Genomic DNA, 25,690 nt, shown 5'->3' on the forward strand with positions numbered 1-25,690 from the left:
ATCGTACAAGAAATAACACTTTTGATTTTTTTAATCTTCATGGTGCTATTTTTAAATTATTATATTGTTATAGGGGAAATAGCAATACATGTTCTCTGAAAATTTCAACTCTCTACCTATTACGGTTCAAGAGATACAGTCCGCTGACAGACAGGCAGACGGACGGACGGACAGCGGAGGCTTAGTAATAGGATCCCATTGGTACTCTTAAGTTACAAAGTATACCATGTGAAATTGGAATTTACAAGAATAATTCCCTATTGAGATACAGTTGATGGTCTCGATGATAAAAGTAAGGTGGTAAATAATAAAAGCAAATAAAATGGAGATTTTATTTTTATTTTTATTTATTTTAATGCCCTATTAAATATCACTAGGAGTTTCGATATGATCCCTTTTACTTCTTGTGCCTTTAACTATAGTTTTTAGAATTTCTTCTTCAGTCTTCCCTTTCGTTTCTGTAAGCCATATAAATGCAAATACGGCACCAGCAAGATTTATCAAGCCGTAAAACAAGAATGCAGAATATTTTCCCAGATTGTTTGATAGTAATGCATGAATGTGGAACACCCAAAAGGTTAAGAACCAAGCGTAGGTTATTACCAAGCCCACCAACTTGGCGCGGATCTGGAAGGAAAAATTTGACAGGAAATTTTAGTCCCTTCATGTCTATCGTCTCATCTCTTCTTGCTAGATACAACCTGTAACTTATCCAAGACGTCAAAACAAACAGATAATGTAAAAATATTACTTTATACATAGTATTAATATTTTCGTGAAGCTGTGAATATTATAGAAACTGTGGTAGAATAGTGGTTAAGACGTTCGCCTCCTATTCGGGAGGTCGGGCGTTCGGGGTTCACGCACCTCTAACTTTTCGGAGTTATGTGCATTTTAAGCAATTGAATATCACATGCTTTAACCGTGCAGGCAAACATCGTGAGGAAACCTGCATGCCTGAGAATTCTCCATAATGTTCTCAAAGATGTGTGAAGTCTACCAATCCGTACTTGGTCAGACTTGTTACTTGGTGTTCTTGTTGGTTACTTGGTAGACTATGTCAAACCCTTCTTATTCTGAGAGGCGACCCGTACTCTGTAGTAGCCGGTAATGGATTGATCATGAGGATGATTAATATTTTAATTGATTTGTACCTGAAAACTAAACATCTCCGTCATCATGATATAGGATAGAGGCAGGACCCCACCACTGTACATAAACACACATAAAATCATAACCAAAACTGGCAGCCAATCCGGTGCAGAGCCGCCGTTAATTTCTATTAACATCATTATCGCCATACAGAACATGGAACCAGAGGAAACTAAAAAGGCAATTATCAGAAGTGGCTGAAATAGAAAACAATGTTATAAATCCTCTTTTTATTTAGATGCTTTGGCTATTGATACTTAGAGCGGTTACCTACGCACTGCATTCGATCTCTGATCCAAATCCAAGCTATTCATTATGTCCGATTGGAATCCAAGCTAATGCGAAAGTTTTCGTAATACAAACAGTACTGCGGATCCGAATATTTCTTCCAAATTTGAGACTTACGGATGACGGAGAGAAATTGGATGTACAGAAGCCGGATCTAGTTATCTAGATCCTATACGAATAGTTTTATGACTGATGTTCGCAATGAATGTTGGATCGGATGCAATGCGCAAAACCGCTCTTACCATTCTTACCTTTCTACCAACCCTCTCAACGCATGTGGCAACCATAAGAGAGCCAAGTATCATCACAATGGGAAAACTGAGGGCCTGTATTTCTGGACGTACATTAAATTCTACCCCCGTAGAACTTAATATTGTTGAGGCATATGTGACAATAACGATTGCTCCGTTCAATTCAAAGAAGGTGAACGTCAGCATTGATAGAATAAAAGCTATTCGCCAGGATTTTCGTCGTACTGAAAAACAATTATGTATAGGTATTTATTTACAGAATTAGTTGGCATTATTCTTCCTTCTTGCATTACTCTATTTTTTATTTTAATTTGCTGTTTCTTTAATTCGAAAGCCTGTTTTAGACTGTTTTGTTTTTCCACTAAAGACACGTAGAGACACTACGTTGTTGCATTGCGTGTGCGATATCCACCAATCATTTTCATAGCTTAGCATTGGTGGAAACGGTTTCAACGAAGCTATGTTTTTATGTGGAGGGATGAGAGCTTAGAGAGCTTAGAGTCAGATGGTTCTTAGCATAAAGATAGAAATCTTCTAAGCTATGTTGGATGTTGAATCTGTTCAACCATTTGAGGAATATCAGCTGTTTTCTCAGCCAGTGTGAGATCTCAGTCATGCAAGACATTTAAATTACTTACACTGTCTTGTCTTATGCACTCGATTCCGACTATAATTAAATATTATGACTGTGTAAGTATGACGTCACCAAAGTTCATGAAATTTTGCAGACATATTCTAGAAACTAATATCTGTGTCTGTGGTTTTCCAGATTTTTGTTAAAATATTCGGTTTCAAAGTTACGCGGTCTTCAAAATTTTCATACAAATCTTTGAGCCCCTTTAATTTTAAAACTACATATTTTTAGAAAAATCTAAAACACCACAGACACAGATATTAGTTTCTAGAATATGTCTGCAAAATTTCATGGACTTTGGTTGCTTAATCTATAATATAAAAATGAATCGCAAAATGTGTTGGTAAGCGCATAACTCAACAACGCCTGGACCAATTTGGCCAAATCTTTTTTTTAAATGTTCGTTGAAGTTCAAGGATGGTTTTTACGGCGAGAAAAATTAGAATTATTGCTGGAAAACCCTAAAAATAGCCCTTTTCTTTTTCCCATACAAATGATTTCTAACTAAAACGTAGTCAATTTGAGCTTTATTGCTATGGTATAAAGTTCATATTAAATTACAAGCACTCACTGTTGTCTAAGCAATGTAGGTGTGTTCCTAACGTCAACGGTTCTGTTCAGGAGAATTTTTTAAAATACGTAGGCACAAAAACTGCCACATTACAAATCTTTTTGACAGGACGAAGTCTGTCGGGTCAGCTAGTATTCAAATGAAATTGGAACTACGATTGTATGAAACGAGTGACGGAGAGAGCCCTGTTAATATGTCACAAACCCTACATCTAAAAAACAAATCCCAAAGTCTAAATGGTGAACATTTAAGAACTCCAAGGACTGATTGCAGATAGAAGAGGTAGAGAGAAAAAAATTACACTTGTACAATATGTCAACAAAATCTCATTATACCACTTACATATATTTAGGAGAGTAATTTTAGGTAAAGATTGAAAATAATCCTCTTCCTTTTTCATCCCGTCCACAATACTGAGGACATCTTTATCATCTTTGCTTAGACCTCTCAAGAGAGCAACTGCATTAATTGCATCCTTTAAAAAGTAAAGAGTACTTTTGGTTTATTTTAACGTTCTTAAAAACCCTTAGGATAAAATGAACATCTTTCTAGTCAAGGTAACCATCGAACTGATGAAGCACTTTACTTCTCTTTTTCAAGGAAATCTCTGACATACCTAAGACTTTCACTTTGCAAAAACTGTAAACAAAAGTACATACAAATATGTTCCTAATTATGAAGGATTCTAATAAATAATCAATTAAACTTACATCAATTTGGCCTCGTTTTACCAAATAGGCAGGAGATTCGGGAGCTTTGAGCATTAATAGTATGGCCAATATCGGAAAAATCATTATGATACAGTTCATCGTAAAATAGTCCAAATAGGCTCCTATGATAAATGTGAGAAGTACACCTAGAGTTTGTAATAGAGTCGACAGAGTTCCCAAAGTTCCTCTTATATTGTCTTGGCTTATTTCCTTCACATATATTGGAACAATATTGAAACAACCTCCAGACGCTAGGCCTGAGATAATTCTGGCAATGATGAGAGTTGTCGTAGAAGAATATGACAGTCTTATAATCCATGATATCTGAAAATATTTGGAATATCGATAATATTTACGAATATAATGCAGATGAGGAATTTGTAGAGGAAAGTTACTTGATAGTTGATACCCACCGCTTGTGGAAGTGCCAGTAATATTACCCCCAACCGTCTTCCAAAAGCATCAGCGATGTACGCATATACTGGTACACCAAATATTGCAGCAAAGCTCATTGAGCTGACAATCCAGTTGAGTGCTTCATCTGAGACAGGGTATCCAGTGGGAGAATTGTCTGATTGGAGGCATTTTGATATGGGAGAGATCCAACCACTTTCAATACCGTAGAGGAAAAGTGGAATATTTGCTGGAAGAGATAAGGTTGGCTATAAGTAAGTAATATAGCTACTTCATAATTTTATTCGTAAAAATGTAAAATATCGTACCGAATAACGAAAAAGTCCATTGTAAATAAGTATGTCCTCCTGACATTCGACGTTTAGTCTCCATATTATCTAACATCATCTACGTAATTCCTATCTAAGTATTACAATCTAAAGATTATTTACATACCTTACAGTTAAATAAATATAATAGGTCGAGAGCTCATAACATATATCAAGAGGTGCTTGCCATGTACTTGCTAAAAATTTCAAAGTTTCAAGTAAGCATAGATCTGCCAACTGGACACTGGGTTCATGAAATTTTGTAGAAATTATTTGTGTATCTACTTAGTTGCAAATTTTTAGTGTGAGGAAAAAACCTAGTAGGCAGGCTTGCAGATGCTGTTGAAAATTTTCTAGAAAAGATTTCTCAATAACGTATATAAAATGAATGCACATAGGATGGTTCCAAATACCATTTAAATTCAAAGTTTACATTGGTTCCCTAGTAAAGTTTTCGGTGCTGGTTTTCCACGTACATCAAAATAATTCTCTTGAAACCTTTACGATGGCAATTTTAAAGGAATCCAACGCAAATTAGCTAGCAGTTTTGTTTAAGAAGGTATTAAGCCTAAGGCTGAGATTTCTACCTATAGATCACTGACTGACTGTTAAAACGAGACAGCGAACAGTTAACTGAAACTTAATTCTAAGCAAAGTCAAAGTATGCTCTGTAGATTTCAAAGACCAAGATAGATAGTTAATTGTCTGAGTTTTATCATACACATCCTAAATTTTTTACCTACGGGCTCTCGAGCGATAATCTCGTTCGCGTTTATTCAAGTTTTGCGTCAGTGCCGATCTATTTGTAGTTTTAGCATAGGTCATATACCTACTTTATAACTTTGTTTATATTTTGTAATCATTTTAAGTAGGTACCTGCAAGAGAGACAATATCATTTATAGAGTGCTACTTGTGACGTATTTCTACCACAGTCCAGAATTGCACGTACTTCTCTTGTCATTCTACTGATTCCAAAGAGTATATAATCACTACGTTTTAACTGATTCAATCATGATCATCAATGATGATTATATTTGTAATATTCAATTTTTTAAAGTGGCCGTCAATTATACAAATTATAACAGGTTTCAACTTGGTTTCAATTGGTTTCAATAGTTTCAACCTAGTTTCAACCGTGTTTCAACCTTGTTTCAGCAAAATTAACCAAATTGTCATATTTTATTATCAACAGTTGTCAACTAGTCGTCAACCTCTTCAACGCCAATATATTAATGGAATAAACATGGAATAAATAATTGGTTTGATCCATGGTTTTATCCAGTGGTTTTATCAATGATACGAGTACCTACCTAAAATCAAGAAAATGGCTTGGATGTGGTTGTTTTCATACATTGTTATTGTTGGTTCGTATTATTAATTCAACACAGTAGTACAAATATTGTGTAGTACTTACTAGTACATATCTATGCTTACTAGAAATAATCATAACGAACCTGAACGAACCTATGACCTTTTATTGCCTGTAAATTCTGTAACTCCGACGTTCATTTACTCTTTAAAAGCTAAACTATAAACGCGTAGTTTTCAATGCCAGCCATTATACTTATATTCCCTTTAACTAATACCGAATTAGACATGTTTTATGTTTGTTCATTAGTAAACCTATCTCACAAATCCATACTTACACGACACCTGTACATACACTTGCATATTTTTATGTATAAAGGTGTTGTGTATAATATTTTGCGTGAAAACAGAGCTGATCTTCAGCATTAGTCTCCTTTTCTCCACTGCTAGACACATGATATTTTTTAGAGTGGCCATATTATACGGTCATTTACCTTTAATTAGGTAGTTGAATTAGCTAAATGACAGCATGCATTCAAAATAATAATAGGTAACAAAAAACCTAACCAAACGGACTGCGTATATACTGTAAGCTTGGCCCATATTAATTATCTATAAAACGGGTAGAAGTTACTGATTAAATAGTTGGCGCCACTCAAATCATAACAAATCATAACATCATATTAGAAGGTGTCATTGATTGGCTGAAGTTGTTCAACATCTGATCGATAAACGTACTGTATATAAAATTCTTATAGTTTTTAGTTGATGAATTGTAGCATAATAAAGGATAATATTTGTAATCAATATATAAGATGAAAACATCTTTATTACTTAGATGATTTGTTAAACGAGCTTGATGATTTGTATATTAGTCACTAAGTTTATTCATTGTACAATTTGGATTGGCCGATAACGATAAGATAAAAAGGGGAGTGGCTAATAAACGTGGAGAGGTTACCTGTAAGAGTGGTTTTAAAACGACGACATTCGAAAATATACTAACGTAAGAGGAACAACATTTATTTGACACAAATGTAAAAGTTAATAAATTTAAATATGAAATTAAAGTATAATAATTTATCATAAAGATTGTGTTTGTGATTTCGTCAGACCTTACCCAAAAGGTCAGAAGAGGGACATCAAGAAAATATAATATTTTCTTGTCACGCTCACGACTCAGAGAAACAAGTGGAAATATACAGAGGAACGAGAAAGAAGTGGAGGTCTAGTAGACCACAGACATTTTGGAGCACAGGGCCAATATTTGGGCCTCAATATATCAAAGTACTAGTCATGGCATCAAAGGATTTCTGGATAAACGGGTAGGATCTTTCCATGATTTTATTTTTATTGATACCTATTAATGGTAATTTTTTTTTTATTTTATTTGTGTGGGTTTTCGTTTTGTTTGTTCTACATTTAGTTATCATTTTGTTAAAAAGCTTTGCTCCGAGTTGGAATGGAAATTATATAACGTTATGATACCTAGAATTACCCACATGTTTATAATTCATCTTGTATATTGGTTATACAAATGCGATCGACCTTCAAATTGTGGTTTAAATAACATTGAGGTATTTAGAAGGCTTATTTTACAATGAAAAATGAAAAATGTTTATTTACAAAATACAGTCTTGTACAATTTTCCTGTGTCTGTGTGGTGGTACCCGCACTAGGTTATCCTGTATCGTGGGTACAATGGAATAGATAGTGAACATAGTGTTAAACAATATAAAAAGTGTGGTTTACTTAATGATGGGCGTTATTGTTACTTTTAAATAGTTTTCAGGATGTATCTACTATGTCCTGCCGGGGTTTTATTTCTCATTAAATGATTTCACAGGTGAATATCTCACGGAACGTGGTATTTCAATCTTCACACTTGTAATCGTGTGCCGAATTAGTTTGGTTAAGAGTTACGATAGGGATTTATTTTCACATAGTGGTTTTGTTTTACGGAAGGTAGGTTCTGGATTTAGGTTCAATCGTTTGCTGCATTCATTGTATAGATATATGTTTTCCTTTTTCTAGCACACAGTGACGCGATATTATCACGCAGCACTCATTGGGCATCTTGAATGTTGTTTTGTGAAATTATTATTTTTTGTAAACCGCTTTGGGATAAGGTAGAAAAAGTTACATGAAATAGCTTTTCGTTTTACGCCTGCCAGTGAAATAATCCGTCTCTACTTGTAATGGTTACTAAGTGATTGGGGATATAAAATGTTAATTGATAAAAATGAAGGTGATCCGTTGTAATAAAGTAATAGTGACCAGGGTTAATAAATTGAGCATTTTGAGAAATATAAATCCTAAAATGGGTGTAAAAGTAGGTTTATCTTATCTGGTTATTCTTTAACTAAATTTAAAATTATGGTAGGTAGGTAGTCAGATAGTTTTAAATACGGGGTGCATAAATAAGTGTTTTTTTTTTACAAAAGTGAGGAGAAATGTTTTCATTTATCTATTTTTACCACTTGAAACGCGTAATGTTTGAGTTTCAAACATAACTTTGCTGATAACAGCTCACCATGAACAACCCATGGCCGGCCCACTACTGAGCAACAAGTGTCTCCTCACAGAATGAGAAGGGTTTAGGCCGTAGTCTAGCACGCTAGATAACAGCTAATTTACTTTTAATACTGGCACAATAATTTGAGTACTACGAGTAGCAGGTAGGTATAGTATATGGGCAGCGGGGTTTTTTTTTTTTGTTTACCTGTATTCACGCAATTAACTGTGTACTGCCGCATTTAAATGCAATATGATTTTGTTTTTATTGGATTAACATCGCTTGGCGGGTTAAATTCCTGGCAAATGTTCTATTAAAATTAGAGTAAGTTTTTTTTTAATGGTAATATACCTACAGTACTGCCCTTAGGGCGATAATAAGTACCTACTACATAAATACTATTTTCTTTGTTGTACGAAAGAAATTTTAGGCAAATATCTTTGCACTACGCTCGCGTTTGTGGCATGACATTATCCCAGAAATATATTTAAAAAAAAATTTCACGCTCGCTTGACTCGCTTCGCGATAGTTCAGTTTCGATATGCATTTAGTTAACGAAACTCTCAGGAAACCACGTTTGTTGTGCTCTCGAAATTGATCAGTCTGTTTGATAAAATCGAAATGCGGTGCCTTATAAATTTCGCTTAGGAGCGCCGGTAGTATCTCATGATAATATGAATAGTGATCATAACTTTTTTTTTAGGCTGATTAAGCATTGAAGGTTTTTCGGCTGGTCTGGCATTTCGCCTGATTTTATGTTTTTGCTTATTTAGCGCGTTCAGGAAAGCTTTGACAACGTTTTATAACATGAGTATATATATATTTTTTTGTTTTAGTTACCGAAACAGAAAAAAAAGCATTAAAGATGTGGGACCGAGGGATAAATCTAGTGTGATTTTTGGTTGGATTATGAAGTTGTAGTTAGGGTATTTAAAATAGAAAGATTTCAATTGTAGGAAATGATGTAAAACATGTTGAGGATAAGTTGTGTAATAAAGTCGATAATTCACTTGTTGGATGTCACGCGATCTCATTCCGAGGAGGAATCTTTTTCTTGTCTCTGTTTTTATAAATACGGTGTTCTGACGGGTTTTTTTTTATTTACGTCTCGGATTATTGAATACTTTCGGTGTTTGATTGGACGGTTAGAGGTTGCAAAAGCAATCGCCCTCTAATTAAAACATTTATTTAGGCATTAGTTCAATTTGGATTAAATCTCGCGAAAACCCACGGTGGCTGTCTCTCGCGCGTCTTGGAAAGACATTCCTAATGCCTGTTTTTCTGAGGGAGGGATGCATTATCAAGTGAGATGAGCTGCAATGTTTGCGGCTGATTATTTTGGAAAATTTGAAATCGTGGCAAGTGGAGTAAAGTTTGACTAAACTATTTAATGAACTAAGTATATAATGGATTTGGTGAATGGTTATATTATATAACATTTTGATAAATGGATGAATTTGAAGAGTGTATGTATGTGGTTGATGCACATTTTGTTTCATATTTTTACTTAAGTTATAAAGTATTACATTTGGTGAGTAGTTATTTATATTTGGTAGGGTAGGTTTGATAAACAGGTAGTTATCTTGATTAATTAAAGTTTGACTAAACTATTTAATGAACTAAGTATATAATGGATTTGGTGAATGGTTATATTATATAACATTTTGATAAATGGATGAATTTGAAGAGTGTATGTATGTGGTTGATGCACATTTGTTTCATATTTTTACTTAAGTTATAAAGTATTACATTTGGTGAGTAGTTATTTATATTTGGTAGGGTAGGTTTGATAAACAGGTAGTTATCTTGATTAATAAGTGAGTTATCATTTTATAAATGCGTACTTTAATGTTTGATGAACTGCTATACTTGATAAATGTGCATATTTTCATACTTCAAAGACAAGTTGTACCTATTAGTTTCTTCAAGCTTTTAGTTGCTGATAATTATATTAACATTCTTTAGAGCGCATGTCCTATGGACGAAATCGTTTATACATACTTTCACTGTTTGAAATGTTACAATCATAAAGATATAGTTATGACTAGAGGGGGTCATAGCTTGTTGCCGCTCTTGTACATCCATGTGTCAACTAGGTATTGTTATCTCAGTATATTTCAGGGAACCTCCGTTCGGGTGAAAGCGATAGCTGTTGGATAAATGCTTGTTGGGTTATCAGAAGACCGTGTAGTCTTCGATGAGGTTACTTGTAAATATTATAGCGAAATAGTAAGTTTAAAAATAGAATGAGGCTAAACTAAAAAAATGAGACAAAGATAAAAATAATAACTTAAAGCATTGAAACAGCATAAAGTGAAATAGTAACTTACAAACTATACATACATATTTACGAATTGTGTAGATAGATATAGTATTACTGGATTACGTATATCAAATAAGAATACTGTCAGCTCATGTTTTGTTTTCGGCGTGGTAATTTTACGCTTAAAACTCATAAGAGATATCATGAGGTTCGCTTTCTGTAAAAGTTATTAGCTTTAACAGTTAATTGATTTATTACATTATTTATTTATTATACACTCAACAAGTAAAAGTATTTTGTTTTGACAAAATCCAAAGAAGTACCTATTGGATTAATAAGGCAAGGTACGAAGCATTGGCTGGATTTTACAACATTTAAAGTTTCCTGTTCATTTTTATCATTGAGTTAATTTGAGGCGGAAGGATCCTCTGGAAAATTTTTAAGATTAAGTTATTAGTAAGAAAGTATATTTTGATTAGGTTAGTTTAAAATGTACAGCCGGTAATTTAAAAAATATATATATATTTAATTTTACATAATAGGTGAAGCTGGTTGATGCACCAAAAATCGAATTATCATAGGAATTTAATTAAGCTAACATTTATATTTATTATCAACTTCAAATATACAGTAGCAAACTGATTAGTTGGAATACATGCAGTGATTGGAATATTTAAGTTCCGATAGAAGAATCTATATCGTGGCTTGTTCCTTTATGGACAAGAATATTTTTTTGACTCGTGGGACCACTTACACAAAATATCAACGTTCGGTTTGGAGGTCTTCCATGGCTATTCCTACAGTTCCATGACGTATTGAAGAGGTTAACACTTTGTCGCTCATCACATCAACCAGCACGGCATTTGGGTATGATGGATGGATGTAGATAGGTACACATTTGATGGGGGGGGGGGGGGGGGGTTTAGTGGTTTGTATCAATAGGAACCAGGGGTTGAATGAGGAAGGCTGAGGACAGTACGTGTGGTGCTTACTAGGGAAGGTTTATGTTCAACAGTGACCTTATGATGATGATGATGGACGTACGAGGATGAATCTTTTACGAAACGAATAAAGGAAAATCGAACAGATGCGGGTCATTACGGTTAACATATAAAATAATGTATAAGGTACAGCTACTTTCTTCTAATCTTTATAATCGATCAGCTTGTGATAGAGATCTTGATGTCGTAGAGAATAGAGATGTATCGAACGGAATATTTATTTCATTTTTTTTCCTGCTATTATGTTGATATCGCTTTTCTCTATGAAAAGGAATTAATGATAAACTAATAGGTATCATTCGGCGGCGAGTCGCGACTGTGTCGTTCCCAGGGTCGAATTTGGTAGTTCTGCTTATGTTACTCGAAACGACAAAGTACGCCATATGGTGCATATTATGGCTAAAATAAAATATATAAGTATCATGTGAAATTATAAATCAAAGATTCTTTTTGCATGTAGATATTATATGGTTAAGAGGCACAAGTGACGCAACTACTGTACCCTGGCGTTTGTTTAACATTGTCCATTAGTACTTCAGAATGTGGATTTTGCTAGAAAAAAAAAAAAAAAAACAATAGGTAATTGTAAGAAATATGGGAAGCGTAATCTGCATTAAAAGAAAAAGTTTGAATTGGAAGCAACCAGGCATAGGATTTTCATACATCCGTAATCACGTTCCTTTCAACTCTCTAACTATCACGGTTCACGATACGCCGTTCACGGTTCAGGCCGTGACGCACGTGCAGACGGACAGACGGACGGAGAGCAGAGGTTTAGAAAATAGGGTCTCGTAGGCACCCTTCGAGGGGTACGGAACTGGAGAAAACTAAATTATAATAATGATAATAGGTTTTCTAGGTTACCAAGTAAAATTACTTCTCTTAGGTCGGATTGTATTATGATGGATGCTTATGAAACAAAATTAAATGAACGGTCTACTCAAAGTGTTTTATGTTTGCAGGATCCAAGGATGTTGGAAATGAACAAATGAGGAAAAGGAAGACCCAAAACTAGGTATGGGTCAGGGACACAAAGTCCCAAGGAAGGAAAGCCCCGAGGTTACGGGCTATGGACAAAAAGTCCTATAGGAGGAAGGAGGTGGACCCTAGGATAAGGGTCATTAAAAATTTGGATCTGGAGGGAAAGGACCCTAGGATAAGGGTCATTAAAAATTTGGATCTGGAGGGAAATAAGGACAATCACATATGTATCCCGGTAGAAGAGAGACGCGCCAAGGCTCGGAATCCGCGATTTTCCAATAAGAAGGGAAGAAGAAAATATGTGCGTAAAACTATTGCGTTGAAAGTGTATGAAAATGTTTTGTGATTTAAATCGAGAACTGGCGGCGATTAACTTTAAGTTTAGAGAGTTTATTTTATCAAAAGGACAAGAAGTTCACTTACACATATTCATATTAAGAATCGCTCCCGATTCTAAATATAAATATAGAAGAAAACATAATCTTTAAAGGTATGGTGACTATACAATAATATAAAAAGTCAAAACACGTTATATTCGTTAACAAACTATACCTACATCTAGCTAAGATATCTATGGTGTTTGACACTGTTTGATTAAACTTTAAACTTTGTAAAAGATTTTTCCTCCAGTATGAGTTTCGGCAAGTACATTATGTAGTAGAGCTAGGTAGTTTACATACCATAATTAGTCCTAGCTTTATGTAATTGTAGCATAATAGGTATGTTCGTTTTGTGTACCATATTTATGAGATTTAGCTTTAAAGTGATGCGTGTATGTACGGACTTTAATAGTATTTTCCTAACAAATAGACATATTTTGAATTTGTATAATTGACTTATATAATATAGTTCATCAGTTTTCTTATATAATTCTTTAGTGGGAAGGAGAGTCTAGTTGGAACAGAACTTTTAACAATTTATTTTGAGATATTTGAAACCCTTTAAAGTAGTTTTTAGTAATTAGTTTTACATGCTCATCCCCAAATCTCTATTGAGTGTTCCTGTAAAATATTGGCTTGTGAGTTATAATTGATACTTCGGACTTTATGCATATACCTACCTTCTTTGATTAAATTGAGGCCTCCTTTAGTTGCTACTGGTCTCGCAATTTTTGATATCTTTATGATTTTTGAAAAATTATTTATAAATTTAGAGTGTCTGCATCTTTTTATTTTAATATTAACGGAAGAGAACAGAAAAATGAATTTTAGATTAAAGGCTAAATTTGAGTGCTACTGTAGACTGGCAGGTAAAGTTGCGAGGGTAAATAGTTTGGAATTGAATTGAGTTTATCTGCTATTTTCTAATTATATCGGATGGAAAGGGTTGCTGCGAGTGCTCTAAAATTAAGTTGCAATCATAATCAATACCAATGTATCAATAAAACTGTATATTCCTTCTAGTTAAGGTTAGCAAGAATATTAATTTAATTAATTACTATCTTAATTTTTTTTTGGTGAACTAAATCTTTGTCATTTTGGTTGTGAAGTTTACATGTTACTTAAGTTTTAATTTTTTTTTAAAAGCGATGAGACTCGCTTAAAACAGGATGGCCGAGCTGTAAGCTTGGCCCATATTAATTATCTATAAAACGGGTAGAAGTTACTGATTAAATAGTTGGCGCCACTCAAATCATAACAAATCATAACATCATATTAGAAGGTGTCATTGATTGGCTGAAGTTGTTCAACATCTGATCGATAAACGTACTGTATATAAAATTCTTATAGTTTTTAGTTGATGAATTGTAGCATAATAAAGGATAATATTTGTAATCAATATATAAGATGAAAACATCTTTATTACTTAGATGATTTGTTAAACGAGCTTGATGATTTGTATATTAGTCACTAAGTTTATTCATTGTACAATTTGGATTGGCCGATAACGATAAGATAAAAAGGGGAGTGGCTAATAAACGTGGAGAGGTTACCTGTAAGAGTGGTTTTAAAACGACGACATTCGAAAATATACTAACGTAAGAGGAACAACATTTATTTGACACAAATGTAAAAGTTAATAAATTTAAATATGAAATTAAAGTATAATAATTTATCATAAAGATTGTGTTTGTGATTTCGTCAGACCTTACCCAAAAATACTTACATACAACTATCTATGTAAGTTTTATATTTTATTATAATTGATATTTTAAACATTTACCTATCTCACAGCCATGATACTAAAATGGAACAACGCCCTCAATATGGCAACCTTTTCTAATTTCGTGAAGAATTTTAAGCAAATGGTCGACGAGATGTCACAGTACTTTGAGCCCTGCGGATTCCCTATCGAGGTGTTAGCAGGGTTCTGTATGGAAAAGCTGCAGAAATTTGAACGTTATTCAGTGTTGCAGTGGCCGAAACTATAAGTAGGTACTTCCCTAAATCAAAATTTGGTGTAGGTACTATACATATATGTAATCTAATTAAACCTAGGTTCGAAATTATTCCAAGATTTGAAAATGTAACAATTGCATAAAATTAAAGTAATTTTTTCTATTTTTTTATTTTTCATTGCTTAATTTTGCTTTTCTTATTTTAGTTGCCACACCTATCCATACAAACATACTACCTTAAATTATAAGGTACAGTCTTTAATTAGCAAGATAGTTATAGTACCTACAAAGAAAGAAAATGTTAGGTATATATAATAGTAATTCAAACAAAATATTGTTTTTAATTCATTTTATTTATTTAGGGTTCGTTAAAACACGTATACAAGGAGTATTATGTATTTTTACGCATTAATTTTTGCTATCGTAAATATATGTATATTATAATATTAGTAGGTAGTTTATTAATCAGAGAAAATACACTGGAAAATCTTACTTCGTACAATATCTATTAAATTATGTAAAGAACACTGTACTGGATTATAAAGTCTGCAAAATTGTGTTTTTTGTAATAGGTATGATAGGTACTATAATATTATTATAGTGAAACACTGATTGATAAGTAAATAGCAGAGTCCACGCTAAGCGAGGCGGCCAGTGGCCGAAAACATGGTTTTCCAATAATAAGTGCATACAGAATAATAACTTAAATATGAACTAAGTAAATATAAATAGAAAGTAATAAATAAATTTCTTCAATCAAATCTTATCGATCGTAAAAACATTAATTATACATCAATATAAAACTACGTGAAGACAAAAGACGGCGAAATAAACTTCTAGGTATTTTTATTTACACGTTCCTAACTATTCAGACAATAAATAGAAATAAATAAACAGTCAAAACTTAGTAATAAAGTAACTACATAGGGTCCTATCTATCTATTACGTTAATCAGAGAGTGAATTTCATTTGTTGATATAAATGCAAGGGCGGACTAAAATAATAATAACTAATTGTAATCGCGTATAAACATTTTCGATACATTATTGATTTCTTTGCTTGTCTTAAATTAGATCTACATTTTTATCCAGACTTAGATCCAGAACGTCCTTAATTTTATTACAGGAACATTAAAGATTTTCCCAAGCAACAACCAAGTCTACAATGTTTTTGTTATATTTCTGGTACGTAGTTGTACCTACAATATTACATACTACGTTGCTAAGTAGTATAACAGTGGTAGCTTCAAGAAAGTAGCTTTAGATTCTGAGATTAAGAAAATCTTAAATATTACATTAAATAGAAAAATAAAAATTAGCATTGGAAAATTGAACTATTCCAATGTACTCAATGCCACACATTTATTATATCACTTTTCTTATATTTTTCCGTTTGAGACACCATTCAACGACGCCGCACTCCAACGTCCTTTTAGAATTTGTACTTATATTAAAACAAGTCACTGACTAAACATCGAGAAAATGGAAGACGTTTTAGTATTGGTCTCTACGATAGTTAGCCTATATTTTACTTAATGTTGGCACTAATTTTAGAGGACTCCACGTCCAAAATGCATCGATATGTGAAAGCGAAATACGTTGATATGACTTTACTATTTAAACTAGTCGTATAAATGCTAAATCTATCGGTATAGATAGTTTTTCGGTTCCTGAGCGATGGGTTCCGTGCATGTACCCAAATATTTTAGCTGGACGAGACTCCTGAAAAAGATAGTTTTCGAAATTATAATAGGTCAATAGATAACAATCTTTTAAAAAAATTGGAATAGGTAAGTTTCTATCCACAGCATTACCTATTATAATTTACGAGTAACTTGATCTTCTTGATCTTTGCTAAACAATCTATTTAACTCAATAGTTTGATCATGAAGAAAGCTCAGATAGAAAATTAATCTTTTGTATTTATAACATTAGTATGATTATCATTATCATCATCATCATTTCAACCCATCGTCAGCCCACTACTGTTACTATGTATTCTCAGAACGAGAAGGGCTATAATCTCCCATGCTGATCAAGTGTGGATTGGCAGATGTCACACACCCGTGAGAACATTAAGGAAACCTCTGAGGCATACACCACGATTTCCTCACGATGTTTCCATCACCGTTAGAGCAATTAGATATTATTTTGATGCTTAAAATGCAGATAGCTCCCAAAAGTTTGAAGTAATTGTTCAGGATTAAAAACCAAAGACCCTTCAATAAGAGACCGAAATCTTAAATAGTTTTTAAAACTTCGGCTATCACAGATTTCTGTTTTTTAAACTACCAACATATTTTCACGTCGGGGTCACCAATTTTTGCGTGTTCTAAAAGAAACTAGCGATTGTCAAATAATAATGACCGACGCGCGTAAGTATCCCGTAAGTATTGTGCTCCCATAGAAAGGAAACTATTTTTATTTATGAACCGTTAAAGATCGATTCACAACAAGCACGTACATGTGACACGTGCGTAGTAACACGCGTGAATCCGTAGATATGACTGCACGCATTACATCTACGCGACCGTTCACGCCACGCAAGCGGCATGCCATGTCTCATACAGTTCCATACATTACAACGCAATGGTACACGCTACCTCTACGCTTACGCGACGCTTACGCAGTCTGAATGAGCTGTTAAATTCAACGTACCTTGAACGGCAGTTCTCCATTTCCAAGAAGCATTTGTTGGAGTAAGTCTTATCATCGGTGCCGCACACGGGGTCGTACTCCGGCGAGCACACTCGTGCACAGCCGGAGTACTGGAAGCGCGCCAGGCATCTCTTCAGTGGTACTACGTATATGTGTTTTCTGAAGAAAAAAAAACATTTGTAAAAATGCTGCTGTAATAGTACTTGATTCAAACACGATATAAAGGGAATGGGAAAGTATCGTACTGTAAGAAAATTTTCTTTGGGTGTCTTATCAAAATTTTTAATAAATGAAAAGGCTACTTGTTAAGTAAAATGATTATAATGTAACACTATTTCATGCTGTTAAGCGGAATTTACATTACGAAATTAAACGTCTACACATGGAATTGATAATGAAATTAATGTCGAGACACTAATTTCGTAATGTGAATTCCGCTTACAAACCAATTTTAATTTTAAATACTACTAAATCTTCGTCCTACTTCTGTCAAGATATTTGGTCATAGCTGGAATTACGCTGGCTTTGGGTGGCGTTGGGAACTAAAGTTCCATTTGGGCTGGCTGGTAATGGCAGACTCTTGGTCAACGTTAAAGTTTTCTTAACACGTTCAACATACCCGCAATTCTCTTTCTTCATGATGCACTCGTTCTTATAAAACCGGTTGTCTGAGCCGCAGACAAATGCTGGTGTGTCCGGACAGTCCTCGTGGCAGAGCGCGGTCGTTCTGCAGTGAGCAGCGGCCACGGACACCACGTGCTGCCCGCACGTCAGTTTACGCAGTTCACATTCAGATCTGTGACGTAAAAAAGATAGCAATAAATAATTCGCGTAGTCAAAGTCAAATCTTTTATTCAAAGTAGGTATAGTATGCGACAGGTTGAAATGGCGATCGGGTAGGGAACGCCCCACACCCCGCATGATTATTGGCCATAATTAATTACATTGACTTAAGAGAGCTATTGAGACCAATCCTGAGATTTAAGACCACGACCATGGCGGAGACTTCCCGCTGTCCTAAGGTGCTATAATGGCGACTTCGCATCGAAGCCTTGAAAGACCCCCTATTAGGTAGACAGACAACATCAAACGAGTTCGGGCGGTGCAGGACCGTGGCGTATGGAAGTCCCTATAAGAGATCTATGTCCAGCAGTTGACGTTTATCGGTGATGATAATGATGATGACATCTCGTACCTACCTACATTCAAAATACCTAGGCCACGGACCACTATAGTGATTTGTGGCCGAGACAAATATGCATCCCTTGGTCGAGCAACGCTCACGAGGCTGCCGTGCTTGGTTTGACCCTGCTAATGTTAAAACAGTCCCAAATGATAGTAAACTTACTTATAAACGTTGCCGTCGGATCCGCATACAGGTTGTTCGACAGCGTTGTCACAGTTGTCCAAACAATCGGTCTCCATACGCGGCAGTAATGTGCAATTACCGAAGTGGGCTAGCTGGACTCCTTTACTGGAAAATACAATTATCCTCATTATTTTTATAAGTAAGTATGTGAAAAATTTCATGCCGTTACGTAGCAACAACCTTGCTAATGCTGTGCTGATAAATTGCCAACCACATATTCTACTTGGTAAGAGGTCCGTACGTGATAAATACTTGACATATTTATATTTAATGGCTGAAAATCCTCTGATTGATTACCCCCAATATTATGAAGGCTGACCTCTTAACCTTGCCCCTTAACCTTAACCTTTGAAGCTATCACCGTGATACATGTACCTAGTATGCGCGCGTTTGATTTGATATTCTACTGTAGTTTCCTCGCTATGTGGGAGAGTTCAGGAAGTAATGGTTACTTACAGGCAAGTAGCAACCTTCAGCAGGCAAGGGTTGGTGTACACGTTGGCGTCGGTGCCACACACGGGGTCGGGGTCGCTCGGGCACTTCACTTTCAGACATTTGCTCATCTTCCCCTTGCACTTCTCCATGTCGACCTTTTTTACTATCTTCCTATTGCTTGCTCTGCAAAATAAAATTGTAATTTTTGCAGTTGCCCATTACGTGGTGCCTACTATATTTTCCACGCGCATGCAAGTTATTGTGTAACCAACTCATTTCCTGTTCCGGTTTCTCTGGTGTTTCAAATATCCATGGGTGGCGATAATCACTTAGGGGCTCATTTTTCTTACTATTTTTTTCATATTAAAAAAGGGATAAGTACTAGCTTCCTTGTGGTCCTCAAATTAGCAGGTCCACAAGGAAACAGCAGTTACGTTCACGGTCCAAGAAATTCATCACACTAATATTATAAAGGCGAAAGTTTGTATGTGTGTGTGTGTGTGTGTGTGTGTGTATGTTTGTTACTCCTTCACGCAAAAACTACTGGACGGATTTGGCTGAAATTTAGAATAGAGATAGATAGTATCCTGGATTAGCACATAGGCTACTTTTTATCCCGGAAAATCAAAGAGTTCCCACGGGATTTCAAAAACCTAAATTCACGCGGGCGAAGTCGCGGGCATCGGCTAGTCACACTAATATTATAAAGGCGAAAGTTTGTATGTGTGTGTGTGTGTGTGTGTGTGTGTGTGTGTGTGTGTGTGTGTGTGTGTATGTTTGTTACTCCTTCACGCAAAAACTACTGGACGGATTTGGCTGAAATTTAGAATAGAGATAGATAGTATCCTGGATTAGCACATAGGCTACTTTTTATCCCGGAAAATCAAAGAGTTCCCACGGGATTTCAAAAAACCTAAATTCACGCGGGCGAAGTCGCGGGCATCGGCTAGTCAGTAATAAATATCACCAGCAGCTAAAAATTATTTTGCACTCTGAATGAGTTCTATACTATTGGGTATCTCGTTCTATACTGACCAATGGAAATGGTTCACTATATTATTATAATTAAATGGGCCTTATAATGTGCTCTATTCGAAATTGCCTGTAAGGGCTGTAACCCAATTGCATTTCTTTGATAAAAATGGGTGTTAAGATGTCATGAACTATTTTGGCTTTGAAATGGTAACCACCATTGGTGTCGAAACCACCTATTCCTAACATGCTAAGTTATTAGAATAAAGGCCAGGCCAATTAACTTACCCGCAGTTAAGCATTTTCATTTCACATTCATTTCTGTAAATATTCTCATCGGATCCGCAGATCAACTTCTCCCTTTGTCCAGAACAGTCTGTAGGGCACGAATCGCCTCCTGATGTCCTCTCTTGGGAAACGCAGAACGCCATGGGCACTTCGAAGACGTGTTTACTGAAATGGAAATATCATATTACTTAATTAGAAGATATTATTCAGAAACGCTGCTTAAGGAAGTGAAGTTGTCTGGTAAAAGGAGCAATTGAAAGGGATAGTTAAGAAAAAACTAATATCCCTAATTCATTTCTACGCGGCATCGTACCGGAACTTTGTCGCTATGGTATTAATTAGCCAGATTACAAAATTCCAAACTGCCCCTGCCAAGGTTCGCATCCAAGACATCTTCTAGCTTAAAAAACCCACAACAAAAAAAATTATTAAGTGCTTTCATCAATTTAAACAATGGACGATAATGGTCTTAATGGTTGCCAACTTTCAGATAAGAGATGGCACTTAAAAATAAATAACTACTCAGTATTTTTCTCCCTTTTGGAATATCAAAATAAGATTGTGGAGGCCTTGTTTTTCGTGAGAACATCACTAGAGTAGAGGATAGAAAGAAGAGATGACCTCATTCCATTTTTCCTGTCCATCTTCTATCTCTTACATTTCTCTGGACTCTTGGTTCTTTATGGTATCTAGACTCCATCTAATGTAACTCACCCGCAATTAGTAGCCTTCATTCTGCACGCGTTGGCGTATAGTTTCCCGTCAGACCCGCAAGTGGGTCTGGACGCTCTCCAGCAGGACTCGCGGCAGTGTCGCGTTGTTTGGCAGTGCTTCTTACTCGTCTTTACAACACCTTGGCTGAAATTCAAACAAAACATCTTTAGGGAGTGGCAAAGACCCAAATAAGTGTGTGTCAGGCTTATCAAAAAGAACTAGAATCTAAGATTAGTCTCCGATGCTGTGTTTTTGTCCTATTTGAAATGCTTGTGTGGCAAGCATTTAAGACCAAAATTAGTTTTTGCATTGGTATCATAAAAGCAGTTATAAAAAAAAACAACAAATAGGTAGATGGTGTTGTTAAATTCTTTAATAATAATAGAATCTTCCTGCTCAGTTTTCTCAACTTTGAGCATCGCAGAGGTAGTTTTAACTTTAATAACTAACGCTGATTGTTCTACTTTTCTCCTTCCACAGTCATCCCAACTCTCATTGGTTTGACTTCTACTCATTTGGACATCGTCTTTTCTAAACCAACAGGACTAGTTATTACCAAATTGGATCTTTGCTTTAAAACTTCTATTTATTTAAAACTTATATTATACTAACCCGCATGTTAGCAGCTTCATCTGGCATGTGCTTTTGTACACGTTCCCATCAGAACCACAAATCGGTCCATCGAATGGAGCTTGTGAACAGTCCACAGGGCAGTTCTCTCGGTGAGCGCTGATGTTATTGCATGCCCCTAAGTGGGAGAGACCGATGCCGACTCTGAAATGAGAAAATGAGGTAAACAAAATATATGGCAGCGATCAGTGAGATGCAACCTAAAACTAGGTTGACAACGTAAAAACCTTTGAACGTGACGAATAAAGCTATAAACTGACCTGCATATTTCAACTTGCAGCATGCATCGATTTAGGTACGTCCGTCCATTTGTACCACACACCGGATCCCTTTCGCCAGTACAGCGATGATCACATTTGGAGCCTTGCGCCCTTGAGCACGAGCCTTGATCTTGGGCCAACTTTACACCTGCAAGTAAAGATAACAAGTCGTAATAAAAAAAAAAAAAAACAACGGCCCTACTGAAAAAATTAAAAATTGCATACAGCCGTGATATTGAATTTTAGTTAGGTAGAATTCGGGAGATGTGAGGATTCTCGATACCCCATATATCCAAAGTTGTGTTAATTCTCTTGTCTGAACTTGGTCAGCGCGGTTGACTATAGCCTATACCATTCTTATTCTTAGTGGAGATCCGTTCTTTGTAGAGCGGTGGCGATGGGTTGAGATGATCATGATGATGATAAAGTTATAGCTCGTTCACACAGGCTGCGTAAGCGTTGCGTAAGCGTCACGTAGCGCGCACCATTGCGTTGTAATGTATGGAACTGTATGAAACATGGCACATCGCTTGCGTAAAGCGTGGACGTATGCGTAACCCGATGTGTTAGGGGTTTGTCACGTGTACGCAATTGGTGTGAATCGGCCTTTAAGATAATGCAAAGTTGTAATTTGATCTAAACTATATCCAAGAGATAAATCGTATACATTGTGAGCTCCCAAAGATAAGTTAAGCAGGATCTTAACATAAATTCTATTAGCAACCGCGCAAAGCGCGCGCGTGGGCGCATTACGCTTTGTAACTGAAAAGTAGCTTTTATCAACAGATAACGTCCAGATACCAGATACAGGATGAATGTGACTTCTCTAAGCATTATCTTGGAAACTTGAAAATACAACTCGTATTTTCAAGTTTGATTGATGATAGTAGCAACTTAGTAATCTTTCATGTTATGTATATTATACATAACATGAAAGATTATTTTGAAACCTTTGTTCGCATAAGGAACATTCTCAAAATAACAGATACAGAACATAAAGGGAGAAATAACAATATAAATAGTAAATGTCACAATATATATACGTCTAATTTATATAAATTAATAATAAATAATAATAAATTAACATCACTATTTATCGTCGTCAAAAAGACCACCCCTGGTTGCCCCTGGACCAAAAGTGCCCATCAAGCTGGCCATTAAATTGAACATCAAAAAATACAAGTCGTCGTTCTGAGTTTGAGTGATGTGAAACTGAGAGTCTGAGAGTAGATTTCAAATCAGCAAAAAAAAACCACATAAATTAGCTTGTCTAATGCCAGTATTTTAAATTTTGAGTGGAACTGTACCATTTCTGTCGTTTTGAGAATTTGTCTTTATGAGAATCTGTTCTTATGAGAACAAAGGTTTTGGAATATATTTATGTAAACTAAGCTAAAATACCGTTTTATACTAGGTACGGTCGACCTCAGAATACGAGTAGCAATTCCGCGAAACTATTGCATCAAAAACCTGTCGCACTTATGAACTCTTTCTATAAACACGCCAGACACAGCTAGTGCATCTACATAACCGTGCCACATGAATATGAACGACTTACGGCCTTTGACTGTATATATACTAAGTATAAATATATATGTATACTAAGTAACTTATTTGTAAATTTTACAACTAGGTAGTGTCGGAAACCATTTTTAAACCCTAGTCGAAGCGCCATTTGCATGACTTTACCTTTTCCACAAGTCTTCTTCCTCATCTCGCACAGCGAGGGGTAAATGATGCCATCAGTGGCGCAGACTGGTTCACCCTGCAGCGCAGGCCCACAAATACGAGGGCAGGATGCGTCCCTGGCGCCATCGGAATACGTTGCCGCTGAAATAGAAAATTAGTTTTAATAATAGGCACAACCATAGTTCTATTGTGCAAAATGCACTCGTAAATAGCAATTTCACCTAGCATTTTATGAGAAAGAGATCCCCAGTAAGTATATAAGGAAGCGCCGGCTGGCCTTTCTCTTTCGAAGCTCATAACTTTAAAATCAATGTTTTATATATCAATAAACCTAGATAAAGATGAAACAAATCGATACTTGGTTTGGACTGTAGGCAAATCTCATTAAAATAGTTCAGTTATTTTTATTTCAAATTAGTCCGTACGTATTTCAAATAATTAAGCCACGATATGCGAAATCCTAATAGAGGGAGGAGACTGCGAGATCTAAATAAGAGGTCTTAGCATGCCATGCATTCCTTTCTTCAGCGAGCTTTAAGCTATGCGCATTAAAGTTGTGTGTGCGTCTTTTGTCTCGGGTAAGGTTTCTTGACGATAAGCTCTCGCACAGTGGTGCGGGAGTTTGTTTCAACTATTAGAAAGACTGTTAGATAAAAAAAGTAAGAAGATATCTGGTTGAAAAGATTAGCATAAAGAAATTTCCGAGTTTTAGTAGTTTCAGAACTCTGATGGAGATTTATCCAAAAACATCAACAAAGCTTTAAGCACATTTTCCGATTTTGAATACAATATACGTTATAATTAATTACTATTTTGGGATTTCCACTTCCCAGCAGCTGTTTAGTATAGATTAAAACTAGACTGATAAAGAAAATCTTAACGCCCCTTTAATAGAAAATCTAAGTCTACCTATTCCATAAACATTACTACAACAAGTATGTAAATAAAGTAGAATTGGTAACTTCATTTGCACTTTAACAGAAACTTTTAAAACACGCTTGTTCCATGACCCCACTTAATTTAGAAAATGGCTGGCGGCGTTCTATGCGAACTACGAAACTGCATTAGGACCGCGAGTTCCACAGGTTCTGTTTAAAAGTATATTACGCTACAAATAAAACTAACAAAGTTTGATTTATTTTAATTTACGATGCAAAGTTTGTGGAACTCCAATGCAAAAAGCGTGTAGTGTCAAACTTTTTTAATAATGTGGTGATGCAAGCAATTTTTAGGGTTCCGTACCTCAAAAGGAAAAACGGAACCCTTATATGATCACTTTGTTGTCTGTCTGTCTGTCTGTCCGTCCGTCCGTCCGTCCGTCCATCCGTCCGACCGTCCGTCCGTCCGTCCGTCTGTCGTGTCTGTCAAGAAACGTATAGGGTAGTACTTCCCGTTGACCTAGAATCATTAAATTTGGCAAGTAGATAGGTATAATGGCACAAGTACAGGAATAAATCATTAAAAAAAATTAAAATTTGTTTCAATTTTCAAAGTAAGATAACTATACCAAGTGAGGTATCATATGAAAGCGCTTTACCTGTACATTCTAAAACAGATTTTTATTTATTTTTATGTATAATAGTTTTTGATTTATCGTGCGAAATGTTGGAAAAAATACCCGAGCACGGAACCCTCAGTGCGCGAGTCTGACTCGCACTTGGCTGGTTTTTTACACTGCTTTGTAATGGGTATACTGTCATATCTCTACTAAGAATTTCATCATGCCGTTCTCATAATAAAAACTTTAATAGGTAAACGTACATGAAACATCAGTGTGACCCTAGCCAAAGTGCACAAAAGAAGGATTATTATCTAACATAACTATAGGATATATATTATAGGATTATTAATATCATAACGTTATACTTAGTGAAGTTTTTAAAATTAAGTTTCTACTTTCTAAAAAAAATTACCTAAGTATAAGTCAATGGACGGTTATAA

The 25,690-nt window shown here is 35.4% G+C and overlaps 2 protein-coding genes and 1 long non-coding RNA gene across 3 annotated transcripts in view; 1 reads left to right on the plus strand and 2 right to left on the minus strand.

Annotated features, from left to right (window-relative positions):
- Positions 1 to 320: 320 nt before the first annotated feature.
- LOC123865312 (facilitated trehalose transporter Tret1-like) lies at positions 321 to 4,437 on the minus strand. Its single transcript, XM_045906268.1, has 7 exons — positions 4,329 to 4,437; positions 4,020 to 4,249; positions 3,607 to 3,930; positions 3,239 to 3,371; positions 1,692 to 1,915; positions 1,155 to 1,349; positions 321 to 627 (listed from the first exon to the last, which is right to left on the minus strand). The coding sequence occupies exons 1-7, from the start codon at positions 4,405 to 4,407 to the stop codon at positions 364 to 366; spliced, it is 1,449 nt and encodes a 482-aa protein (XP_045762224.1). The 5' UTR covers positions 4,408 to 4,437; the 3' UTR covers positions 321 to 363.
- A 1,098-nt stretch (positions 4,438 to 5,535) lies between these two features.
- LOC123865219 lies at positions 5,536 to 14,906 on the plus strand. The gene is made up of 2 exons (XR_006795941.1): positions 5,536 to 5,693; positions 14,572 to 14,906. It is a non-coding gene; the product is annotated as an uncharacterized LOC123865219 (long non-coding RNA).
- Positions 14,907 to 15,087: 181 nt separating this feature from the next.
- Positions 15,088 to 25,690, minus strand: part of LOC123865310 (agrin) — a 60,568-nt gene continuing 49,965 nt past the window's right edge. The window contains exons 3-12 of the mRNA XM_045906267.1: positions 23,750 to 23,890; positions 22,061 to 22,208; positions 21,783 to 21,944; positions 21,171 to 21,314; positions 20,457 to 20,621; positions 19,218 to 19,379; positions 18,741 to 18,866; positions 18,012 to 18,188; positions 17,393 to 17,551; positions 15,088 to 16,456 (exon numbers count right to left, since the gene is read on the minus strand). Coding sequence (XP_045762223.1) covers positions 16,378 to 16,456; positions 17,393 to 17,551; positions 18,012 to 18,188; positions 18,741 to 18,866; positions 19,218 to 19,379; positions 20,457 to 20,621; positions 21,171 to 21,314; positions 21,783 to 21,944; positions 22,061 to 22,208; positions 23,750 to 23,890 — 1,463 coding nt within the window. The 3' untranslated portion in view covers positions 15,088 to 16,377. The remainder of the gene's footprint in view (positions 16,457 to 17,392; positions 17,552 to 18,011; positions 18,189 to 18,740; positions 18,867 to 19,217; positions 19,380 to 20,456; positions 20,622 to 21,170; positions 21,315 to 21,782; positions 21,945 to 22,060; positions 22,209 to 23,749; positions 23,891 to 25,690) is intronic.

This window comes from Maniola jurtina, chromosome 5, assembly GCF_905333055.1.
Source record: "Maniola jurtina chromosome 5, ilManJurt1.1, whole genome shotgun sequence".
Lineage (NCBI taxonomy): Eukaryota > Metazoa > Arthropoda > Insecta > Lepidoptera > Nymphalidae > Maniola > Maniola jurtina.

What these genes read in the sequence shown, in the direction of transcription:
- LOC123865312 (XM_045906268.1), bottom strand. Translation starts at nt 4,407, where the DNA reads ATGATGTTAGATAATATGGAGACTAAACGTCGAATGTCAGGAGGACAT. An exon ending in TACTGGCACTTCCACAAGCG is followed by an intron (nt 3,931 to 4,019) that starts GTGGGTATCAAC and finishes AAATATTTTCAG; the next exon opens with ATATCATGGATTATAAGACT. An exon ending in TTGAGAGGGTTGGTAGAAAG is followed by an intron (nt 1,350 to 1,691) that starts GTAAGAATGGTA and finishes TTTCTATTTCAG; the next exon opens with CCACTTCTGATAATTGCCTT.